Here is a 12,641-nt window from a genome sequence, read left to right on the forward strand (position 1 = left end):
AGTAAGGACCTCTGAAGAACACCATGTATCACTGATGTCCATCAGGACTCTGACCCATTGACCACTACCCTCTGGATGTGACCATCTAACCACTTTCTTATCCAATTAACAGTCCACTCCATCAATTCCATCCCTCTCCAATTTAGAGAAAAGAATATGTGAGGGACCGTGTCAAAGGCTTTAGAGAATTTCAGATAAATGGCACCTGCAACTCTTCTCTTGTCCACTGACATAGTCAATTCATCAGAGAAGGCTTAGGACTAAGTTGGTCAGGCAGGACTTGATGAAGCTGTGCTGACTGACTCAAACACACAATCCCTAGTTTAGACAGTGCTTCATCCATTAGATCACTGGGGCCACTAAATCAGGACAAAAAAAAAAAAACCCAACAAAAAAAAAAGCCCAACAAATTATGTCTTCAAACAACACACAGAAGTGTCTGGATAACATATTCTGACTTTTATGGGACAGGGGATGGGGAAGGCACGGCTTTGTTCTTCCTTGTATCTGCATAAAGGGCAGCCCAATGAGACAGAAGGAATCCACTTGGTTTCTGCAGAACACCAACATTAGGACTTTCAGAGGAACCTATACATGACAACAAAATGGCACAATAGGAATCTCATTAAATTTAACAATGATATATTCAAACTCCTGCACAGGTCAAGGGAAAAACCTCTTCAATGACAGAGAGTGGGAGGCAGTTTTGCTGACAGGGACCAGAGCATGCTGGTACATGCGCAAGCTGGGCATATCCTAACAGCAAAGGTGGTGTAATTTTCCTGAGCTAGCAGAAGCAGTGTGAGTAAGTGGAGGAAAGTGATTGTCCTCCTTTCCTTATTATCTTTTGGGTCCTTGAGACAAAAAAAAGAGAATCAGTAATCTGGAGAGGGTTCAGCAGGGGCCCACCAAGCCATCTGGGGGTTGAAGCACTTACCCTGGAGGAGAGGCTGACCTAACAGCAGCCCCCCAGTGCCTACAGGGAAGTTACAAAGCAGACCAAACGAGGCTTTTTATATTGTGAGAAGACTACATCTAAGGACAGACAAACTTTCCCCCATGAGGACAGTCAGGTACTGCAGCAGGCTGCTCAGAAAGGTTGTGCTATCTGTCCTCAGGGTTTTCAAAGACTTTAACTGACTAAAGCCACACACATGTTCTGACTTAAGGTGCTATCCCTGCTGTGCACAGGAACCTGGACAAGGATTTCCTGAGGTCCCTTGATTCCTCCTTCTTTAACAAACTCCCTTTAGTCAATGTACTGAAGACATAGACCCACAGGTATGAGAACTGAATGTTACTGGAAGATGAAATGCTGAAAGGAAACAATAGATGCACAATATTACAGAGAAAAACTAATATTTAACACAACACAAAAGCATTCCTTTAGTTCTTTTAGGTCAAGTGTTTTAGCTCTCAATTTAGAAAAAACTACACCAAACAACTTAACAAATCTTATAATCCTAGTACACAAAGCTACTCCCTAATGTTTACTGTCCCTGGATTCTCAATTTCCCATTCTGCAGCTTTCAATTTCTAACATTCCAGTGTGGAAAAAAAGAGACACGTAAGAGAACTTAAGAAAACAACAAAACACACAACAGTTTTATGGTTGGTATTCTTGTGTAACTTCCTGCTCAAAAGAAGGGTACTGCTGGGATGAAAAAATATCCCTGCCGAACATACTATTAAGTTAAACAACTGTATATTTCTCACAATAATGCACCCTAAGGGAGCCATTGCTTTGTCTGTGAGCTTATCTCTTAGCAACAGAACATTAAAGGGGTAAATTATTTCAGTCAATTAGTATAATATAGTAATTTAGCATACAGTATTCATGGAAGCTTTCAATGTTTTTGATAATTGCTCTTGAACAAGAGAAACACTGAACAGAATGTATCTCCACCTGCATATACAAAGTTAATTTGCTATTAATGAGAATTTATAAATTAATTAGTACATGTGGCCTTATTAACTACAATTTTCCATCTGCAATGTCAAGCTTTCTTACTATTCATTTCTAAATATGACTACAATTAAACCAAGATTATTCATGGTAGACTAATATCTCTCAAAAAAAGTAAAACAAACTCGTATAGTATTTGATCAGAATGCTATTGCCATTTGCATTAAAAAAAATAAAGTCATTTACAAGAAAGTGTTCAAAGCTCCTCCTGAGATGGGGAATTCAATTTTTTATAAATTAGAATAGCTTAAAAAAGGAGATTATAAAGTGGTAAAACAATCCTGTCATAAATTCTTTCCAAGATACTAATTAAGGTTTTATGGGCACATTAATTTATTCTCACATATGTGCCAATTTGAGTTTTAGCACTAAGTTATAAGACACTATTTGTCACATTCTGGGGTCATTCTAATTAAGATTGTATCCACAGTTTCACAAGAAGACAGAGTGCATTAGCTTATGTGAGCAAGGGATATGTCTTAAAAAAAGTACTTTAGGAAGGTCAGCAAAATACATCTAAATTTTTTGGATGGGAAAAAAACTAGCAGTCAGCAAAAATAAAAGCACTTGAAACTTTGATTTTTTTTTTTTTTTTAACCAGAAGTTATTGGAACTAAAGTATAGTTCTTTATTAATACTATTTGGCTTTATACTTTAATATAAGCTGCATGCACTCAAACCCACTGTTTTAAGAAAACTCCCATGAAATATTTAAAAATGAACCCTTCCTGCTATTAATCACAACTAAATTCACTTCTATGGAATTCTGAGGTATAAGTAACCAAATTATCCATACTAGTTTTTAGAGGACTGAATACATCTGAAAAATGTTATGGGAAGCAGGGAAGTATTTTCCTAGTGTATTGAGAGTTATTGTTTCCTATAATCTCTTCTATCATGAGAGGTGTATGTATAAGAACACTGTTGTTTGAATTTTTAAGAGCTTTGTGTGAAATAAATGGCATGAACTCATTTAATTTCCATATTACTTCTGCTGCAGCTTTCTACAGCAGGTTTTCAAATAATTTAATGTCAGCACAAAAATCCCATTGTTCTATTTTTAATTTTTAAAGCTTATAGTCATGCATAACTACAATAGTTAAATGACAAACACACACAAACTCCTTCTATTCACACCTGTGAAACAGCAAGACAAAAATCTCATACATCAGCCCCAGATTCTAGAAGTTACCATTTAATATGAGAAATGTTCATCTGTTTGTTGGTCTTTTCTTTTTCCAACAAAAAAGAAAGCTAAATGCAAAGTTTGTTAGAGAGTTTGTCTGCTGTACCTTCATATCCTTATACAGAAGCAAGTTTCCTTCCCGTAACACAAAGTAACGGTCTTGAAATTTGTTTCCAGACAGTAGTTTTGATGGCTCTTCTTTGTACTTCAGATTGCCTGCTTTCACGCTACTTTTCTCATTTTTCTCTATCAAGAAAAAAAAAGCATTTTTTTAGAAGATTTTACAACAGTGGAAGCTCCTAGTTTTTAAGTATTACCGCATATCAAAAAACTAACATTACATTGGCAAAATTGATTTGGTATTATGCTATATATAAAAAAAAAAGGATATTAATTATATAACATAAATACACATATATACACTATATACATATATATACACAATATATTACAGTTCAATTAATATAGCATATGAATATATTCTATATTCATAAGGAAGGCATTCTTAAATATACACACCATTATTATTTTAATGACTGGTGGGAATAATAGTCTTCTCTGTTTCACTTGTATGATAACATGCAAAGAATCTACCAACAAACTTTAATTCAAAGAATGCTTTCAGCGTATAATGTGTAGTTAAAACTAGGAGTATGACATGGATACTTTTAATCTCTGTGCTTGAGAGGCAAAACATTTCAATAAAGATCAGATTTGGTCATGAGTCTGTCTGGATTTTTTTGTTTGTGTTAAAATACACACAAACTCACATATATTTGGTAAAATTAATAAAAAACTCAAAAAAAATACCACTTCCCACACAAACCCAAACAGTAACTTTGCAGTCAGCTTTATATATAAAGCATTTATCTTTGTCCTGAGAAAGTTTTTATTTAAAAAGAAAAATATCAGAGCTATCAAAGGCTTTCAGTGTTAAAGATCAGATTTTTCAGTGCATTCTTAGCAATTTAAAATCCTAAATAAAAAAATGCAAACTAGTACATATCAACTACTGTACCACCACTTCTAGGTATTTTCAGGTTTCCCTTGCTGCTCAATATCTGTATACTTTTTCACTACTTTGTCCGTTTTTCCCAGTAAGTACCCTTCCCCAGCAAAAACTTGTGGACAACAATTACAGTCATTGCCATGCTGCTATGACTCACGCATATAAACTGGAACTCAAACTAAAATGGCAGTTAAATGTGAGGAAAAACAAGGGAAAAGACAATAATTCCTACTGTCTTTATGACAGAACACAGAATTCAGCAGAATTCTGAAGTATTCTTCTCTCCCTGAGGTAAGCAGTGCTGGAAGCAGACTGCAGACATAAGAGAGCAGGCAGCCAGATGTAGCCTTCTCCTCCATTCCACTCAATACCATTTCACCTTGAAGAGGGAGCCAGATTAACAGGGCTACATGTAAGATTATTACATAATATTATTCCTTTACCCTCAAACACTACATGCCTACTATTTATGCCATATGTTGGCTTTCACCATCTATTACTTTTAGTTAAGTGTAGGCACCTCCTGTAAATCATGCATTTATTTAGGAAATACTGAACCAACTTGTTTAAGAGTCACAGCATGATACCACTAGCTTTTTACTATATTACTTTCAAGATAAGAAATTAAACTGTGATGTAAAGGGGGTGTAATGTGTATTGAAAATCTCATCCTTATCCAATTACTCAATTGGCTTTTTTCATTAAAATTCCACTTAGACTTTGAGCATCTGATATCAAAACTTTATTATTAAGAAGCAGTGCATTATAAAATATCAAAAAATAAGACTCTAAATCCAGAATCAATGCATTTCAGCAATTAAAATCAGAAATTACTTAGAAGTCCTCAGTTATATGTGCAAATATCTATGCACAGTTAAAAAAAACCCTGATGTATTGTCTCTTTGCCAATAAGAATATTTATTTTGTATTCAGAATAGAATATGAATCCTTATCCACACAATCATAAACACTTGTTATCTTTTTCTTTTTTTCTTTAACTATAGAAAGTGTAGCAGAGGACTTAATGAGAGTAGCAGGATACATCTACATTTGTACCAAGCTGGAAGATTTTTACATTTCTGCACACAGCTCACAACATAACAAAAACTCATTCTAAACTTCCCAGCACTCTTATGGCAGCAAGTCTGTCAAACACTTGATACTTAAAAAGATATTAGAATAGCCTGAAGGAAGAGAAAATAATTCTCTAAACTGATGATACTCCATATACTTTAGAAGCCAGCATTTCATTAAATAAATCTAAGACAACAGGGATGTATCCTAATCAGAATGTATTTTTCAGACACAAAATTTACAAAATATGCTAAACTTGCTAGAACTTTGCAACTAGGAAGTAGGTAAACTTAATCCATGGAGGATCGATCCCACCTATGGTTTAGAAGCTTGCATTTCAAAGAATATCTCTGAATAACAGCCCCTGTTCTCAGAAATCAATACTTACAATTCAAATTATACAACACTGTACTGGAAAAATTTCAAGGACCTATATACACAGAATTTATAGTAAATTTAACAAATAAATAATATCTGGTTTTCTAACAAATAAAACTTTAATATGAGAAGTTTTTTTGGTAAGGAGAAGAAAATAGGTCTTGAAATAGAATTAAGCTGTCCTGAGTATCTTTTATACCAAAATACAGTGCACACCTTGCCCTACTGAGCAGTACTTGAAACAGTGTTCCTACAACAAGCATGAAAAGCTATGGAATAAATTGTCAGGAACTACCAACTAAAAGCTGTAATAAAGCAGTAGACTCACCACAAATTTGCTGAAACATATCAATACAAATGAACTAACTATTTTTTCCTTGAAAAGGAAAGCTGGTTTCCATACATGAGAAAACATACATCTAGACTTCAGTGTAAGGTTTGGATCATAGAATCACAGAAGAGTCTGAGTAGGGAGGGACCCACCAGGATCACAGAATCCAACTCTTGGGTCAGTGCCCCACATGGGCATCAAACCCACAACCTTGGTGTTATTAGCACCCTGTTCTGAACAACTGAGCTCATCTCAGTTGCAGAACATGAGAAAATAGTTTAAAATGGACAAGATGAGAGTAAGTATCAAAATTAAGAATGTACTATGTATAAGGGAAAAGGTGCACTAATAGCAAAGACTGTGATAAGTTGCCAAAATGAAATGAGGCTGAAAGAGCTGTTCCTTAGGCTCACTATTGAACCAACATTATTTCAAAAAACATTACAGATTCAGGAAGAAAAAGGGGAAAAGTGACGAGAATGAAAATCTCTCAAGTCATATTAACAGAAAAAAAAAATCTGGAATATAAGTATTAGTCTTTCAGATTACTACATAAAGCAGGGAAGTAAGGAATATTCATGGGATTAAATTATAAACATTAAATGATCAGAGTCCTATCCATTTTACTGCAAAGTAGGAGGACATCCATCCACCCAGTTGCCCATTTGTATGAGCTGAATCCACTCTTAAAAAACATACTTGAAATCATAGTGGTTGGACATCTATCTGGCTTCAGCCCAAATTATTCAGTAACAAGAAGTTAACTACATATGGAGTGTAAGAGACAGAAAAGATTGAGGTCTCCCCCTCTTCTCTCAAGCTAGCAGTTATTTCTTGTGCACTTTGAGATGGAGAGCCTCGCCATAACTGTAAGTGCCTTGTACCCTAAACACTGGGAACATCCTTTCCCCAGTGACCTTGTTCAGTATATTTTCTCATTCTGACATTCCATGCAGTGATGGATTCAAAAGATTACTCTGCCACGTGAAGTTTGCAGACATCAACACTGTAAGTCTGCAATATAGCAGAAATTTTCCTTTTCAAACCACTGAGAAAACCAACATAATTTATTTGATAAGGTTTTAATTACTTTAAAACAAACATTAAAAACATCAATAAATGTAAACAGTCAAAAGACAGTGTGTCTACACTAAGATCGAACTGAATGGAATTGATACAAACAATTACTGTAATAAGCGGGGGAAACAAAGGGATGTAAAATCCAGGAGAGAGGAAGGAGTGCAAATAGCAGCAGATCTCTTCTTTACTACATTTTGTAAATTGACACTAGCCTAATCTTTATGTGTCTCTTAGAGCAGTGATTTACACAATCCTTATGGCCCATTTCCTCTTCTGATCTCAACACATACCTAGTGAGGTGATGGGAGTTCATATATCAAGCTTTTAATGAAGTAGGCCATTTCTCTCCATTCATGATCTGCTATCACACATTTATGGACAGTGAAACCCAACCAATAAAAGTCATGAGCAGCACACTTGTTCAGGTTTGTTCACATTTGTGAAATATGCTTTTACAGGCATAAAGCATGGTGGAAGAAGGCCTCTACTTTCAGAAGAATAAGCACAGTAGCATAAATTTTACTTCTTGAAATCAAGACGAGATCTATAGAATGGAAAGATTAACATTTCCATGTATGAGAAATAGAGGAAAAGATATATATATTTGAATGAGTCATTAGATAAAATAAGATGAAGATTAAACCAGGCATCATGTGTTACCATCACACATTATATGGTGATAGCACAAAGGATTTCAACTGCTTGAAAACAGGATATAATTTTTGAACTTCTAAACTTCCACTTCTCGCAAAGCAGGTAATACATATTACACAGGAGACTTAAAGCCAGGTATTATGTGGAAAAAAAATAGACTAAGGAAATGCGTAAACTGTGTATATTCACTATATACTTGATCTGTATTTTAAAAGTCAGCCCCCTTTTAAAGGCCACATACTCTCTGAATTGTTCAGTTGCTTGAGTATGTCATTCAAATGAGTATGTCACCTGGAATGGGGCAACCCTGGATGCCTCTGGACAGGCTGGGGAATGAGATGCTGGAAAGCAGTGCCACAGAAAGGGATCTGGGGGCCCTGGTCAACAGAAAGTTGAATGGAGTCACCAGCCAGATGGGCCAACCCTGTCCTGGGGTGCATCAGGCACAGCATCACTAGCTGGCCAAGGGAGGGGATTGTCCTGCTCTGCTCTGCACTGGGGTAGCCTCACCTCCAGTGCTGGGGGCAATTTTGGGAACCACAATATAAGAAGGCTATAATCCTATTAGAGAGTGTCCAAAGGAGGGCAACAAAGATGGTGAAGGGCCTTCAGGGGAAGCCCTCAAGTATAAGGAGTGGCTGAGGGCACTTGGTCTGCTCAGTCTGGAGAAGACTGAGGGAAGACCTCACTGCAGTCAAAAACTTCGTTGTGAGGGGAAGCAGAGAGGCAGACACTGATAAGAGATCAGGATAACAGAATGATCTGAAGTTATAGAAGGGAAGTTTAGGTTGGGTATCAGGAAATCTTCCCCCAGAAGGTCATTGAGCACTGGAAAAGGCTCCCCAGGGAAGTGGTCACAGCACCAGTCTGAGAGTTCAAGAAGCATTTGGACAATGCTCTCAGGAACAGGTGTTATTCCTGGGACTGTCCTGTGTAAGGTGAGGAGTTGGACTTTGATTATCCTTCTGGGTTCCTTCTAACTCAGAATATTCCATGAAATTAGCTTTGTAGTTTGGAGGCAACAAATTAGATAAGAGAAATTTCTATTAGTATACCATAGTTATAGAAATATATTCCAATGATATGTCCTAGATAAGAGCAGTTTCAAGCTTCACAGAAGTTCACAAAGTGTGAACTAACTGAAGAATTTCTGTACACTTTTATGTTTCAATGAAACAAACATCCATAATCTCTGTGTTTCCATAGGGAGTCACCACAACACTCTGTAAATCTGTAACTTTTATGAAGTAGCAGTAATTCAGTTGTTCTGGGACACTTTGCTCCACTGAAAACAATTGTCATCCTCATATTTCCATGTAAAGTAACTAAATAAAAAAATACATACCACTGTAGAGATTCGCCATGTCTGCTGTTAGAAATCTCTTTATTATTAGGTATGCAGTGCCAGGCTCTGGTAGTGAACTCCAGTGAAGAACTTGTTCTAGTACATTCTCTGTATAATGCAGAGGACGCTCTGAAAAATGCCAAAGAAACACAACACAAAAATCTAGAATTAAAATAAAAAGAAAACCCAATAATACTGGAGGCCCTCACATGTTATATTTGCCTGTACACAAGGTCTCATTGACTTTGAACTATAGAAGAAAAATACTGCTTTCAAAATAAGACAATTAGGCACTTCACTGACAATACCTTTGCTGGCAGTGTTTTCACAGGTAATGAATATAAAACTAAACAAGCAGTAGTCAAATGTTCAATGACTCTTTTGTAATGTTAAATTTTTAATGTAAAGACACTAAAGCACTGCTTTCAAATGAAATATAGAAGTTAGGACCTATTACAATGCATGCCTAAATATGATCAAGCAGAACTGAGACCTTCTGCTATACTGTGCTTACTGGCCTATGCTCAGTATGAAAATGAAACATCAGAGCTACCAATTCTCTGCATTCAAAGAACCAAAGAATTTGGAGTGATCACAGTGAAAAAAAATGCCTACAACTGGTATGCATTATACTGTCTGTTATTGATCAAAACAGACTAAAACATTAGTTAGATCTGGTTTCATTAGATTCTTTTTACTAGAGGGGAAACACTGAAACATCTGGTTTCATTAGATTCTTTTTACTAGAGGGGAAAAGCATGTGGTCTTACTAGATCTTCTCCCTGTTGCAGTGGCTAGGGAATATCCAAACTTGCACCTGTGTATTTCAATCTTGTACAAGAAGTGCAGCAAGATTTAACTACCACTGAAGGCATGACTAGACTGTATGCATGCACTGGAAAACTTCAGATGCTCAAACACACATTTTTTGATAGGCATCATCCATCCTAGAAGAGAAACTGAGTCCTAGCCCAGAATTGAAAAACTGCAGGGATAAGAAAGCCCAGCCAGTACTCCATGCAAACCCCAGTTCACCTATCAAATGAAGGCAAAAAAGATCTTGCAAATTGTCCCTAAATCTGCATTATCAGATCAGCAGAAATCTGTCACATGAACAGCACAGCCTGATGCAACACTGATGTGAGTGGGGGAAGACACATTCACACCCCTGAAGGCTTTCACCTGCTCAGCACCAAGCTGAGCTTACCTGCTGTAATTCATGAACCCACAAAAACCTTAACAATGGCTTTGTGGGTTCAAATGTCATTTTATCTCCAAAGAGAGATAAAATATATCTGTGTTCCATTTGCATACTAATTTATGTGGGTCAGGTCTTGAGAAGAGCTGGGTACGACTCCTGAAAAGTCACACCTCTGTGACACTCTCATGTTGGGTCACACAGTCTAGCCATGTCCCTTGAGTACTGAAGGGCAAAGTATGCAGCCATAATCTCATTTTTCATTCCTGCTATGGTAGATGAATATGAAATGTCAACAGCTGCTTTGGGACTCTCCAGCACTACAGTCTAGCAGATAGTATTTTCTAGAACACCTGAACCTCAGAAAGCCTCACACGGAGCCTCAGAAAGCAGCAGCCACAAATAACCCACTTACACGACAGAAAAAAACACTGCTATTTTGGGATGAAAAAATACCTACACAACCTGTAGAGATGTGATACCACCCATATAAAGATTTCATTATTCAGACATGACACCAAAGCAGCCTAACAACAGCATCATTCTGAAAATAGCAGCCCAACCCCTATATTAACACCACTTCTTCCAGATCTTTTGTTTTAAATGGTCAAACTTCTGAATTTTTTGGGAAACTTTGGTCTCTGATGTGATAAAGCTTGAACACTTGATGCTTTTGTACAAGAGAGAAAATCCACTTTAAGGAGAAGAACTTTATAAATCAAAGGCAAGAGACTGGCAAATCACCACATTTTCATAGAACACCAGCACTCCCACAGTAAACACCTACTGTTTTATTTAGAGTTACATTTAAGACCATCTGTCATCATGGATTACATGGTACATAAATCACGCTGAAAACCATTAGCTATTTTACTGGTAACACACTTCATTTACAAACTATCCATCAATCACATATTATTAAAAAATTATATACACCATATTTTGTAAAAGCATATGGTATTAAATATTTTGCATTAAGCTTGATAAAATCATTAATTATTGCAGCTTTTCTATATGCAAATAATTTAGCTGATTTTTTAATACTGCGATTCTAGTATCTTGAACAGCAACAGTCAACACATACATTCAATTACCCTTTCTTTCACTTAGGTCATCATATGCTAGTAAATATTCTAAACAAGTCATTTTCACCTTAAACAACATTAGTATAAAATTACTTTCTATAAAATATTATTCTAATTTTCTTGCTTTCTCAGGGATTGCTCTCCTGACAGTATATATTAAAAAGTAAAATAAAAACTTTAAAAGTAAAAAAAAATCAGGTTTGAATGTAACAAGCAGAATACCACCATGTACTGGACAGGTAACAGACCACACCAGGAAAAATACAGAAAATTAATTTTTATCTGAAAGACATTATGATTACCGATGTACATTTGAAACAAATATGCAAACTTTTTTTCTGTCATTATGTGTAAATATTTCAACTAATTTGTAAATGCTTCATGGCGTTTGTCAAATGACACTAGTAGAATTAACTTGCAGGAGCAAGGACTCAAGTAGTGTTTTAGCTCTTCAGTGTCACATTTGGACCAAGTATTTTCCACAACTAATTTTGTCTGTGCTCCCGCCCTCTGCAAACCTGTTAGGTTCAGCCATAGGAGTCTACCTGAGTGTCTCTTTACAACAACATTATTTTTATTTTGAAAAAGCTATTCACTTGTTCTGATGCACTGATTCTTCCAGAAAGGGATCCATGAAGAACACAGTTCATCAACACAATCGCTATTGACATAAGTCAGGTGATGAATTAGGACTTAATTTAGTTTGCTTTTTGGTTGTTTGTTTTGGATGTAAAACACTGGTGTACCATTTCACTCTGTGTTGAAAACTCTTCTTTCAGTAGGATACACTCTAATGTCCTGCCCATATTTATTGTGCTATGTAGGGTCTGTAGTGTCTCACTCCTAATTTTGTTTGTCTTCCATAGTCATTAGTTCAGACAACATTTGAATACCCCACTAAAACATCAGTTGTTGCACCTAAATACCTGAAGAAGCTGTTGTGGGGTCTGTTTATTTACTTTTTTGTTCTTTTGGCCATATCTAGTTTAATTTTTATGTTTCTGTAAGTGTCATATATCAAGTTTAAGAAAATAAAATTCAATTTTTTTTTCCATTATTCAGTCTAAAGAAATATGATTTGTACTGTACTAGTAGGAATTATCAGGACTCTTCTAAAGATAAGAGATGCTAGCATTCTTTTTCAGTTGTAACCCAAATCTATTAATCTGGAAATGAACTCTGCATTACATCTCTATACAGCATCACCAGAAGGCTGCAAGATATAAAGAGGGCCCAGGATAATTTATTTTCAGATGAAAGGGAGAATACACTTCCATCCTAGTTTTTTATACTGCCAGGCTCAGACTGAGTACATAAGTAATATTAGTAAAATGC

The 12,641-nt window shown here is 36.0% G+C and overlaps 1 protein-coding gene across 10 annotated transcripts in view; it reads right to left on the reverse strand.

Annotated features, from left to right (window-relative positions):
* ARAP2 (ArfGAP with RhoGAP domain, ankyrin repeat and PH domain 2) overlaps nt 1-12,641 on the reverse strand; it is a 144,134-nt gene that overhangs the window by 41,214 nt on the left and 90,279 nt on the right. For all 10 annotated transcript variants that reach the window (XR_014955079.1, XM_085578571.1, XM_085578573.1 and 7 more), the window contains 2 exons: nt 9,024-9,152; nt 3,259-3,398 (listed from right to left, as the gene is read on the reverse strand). Coding sequence is in view for 9 of the 10 variants with exons in the window: in XM_085578571.1 (XP_085434697.1) it covers nt 3,259-3,398; nt 9,024-9,152 (269 nt within the window). In the remaining variant the exon portion in view is untranslated. The remainder of the gene's footprint in view (nt 1-3,258; nt 3,399-9,023; nt 9,153-12,641) is intronic.

Source organism: Lonchura striata, chromosome 4 (genome assembly GCF_050655825.1).
Source record: "Lonchura striata isolate lonStrDom1 chromosome 4, ASM5065582v1, whole genome shotgun sequence".
Lineage (NCBI taxonomy): Eukaryota > Metazoa > Chordata > Aves > Passeriformes > Estrildidae > Lonchura > Lonchura striata.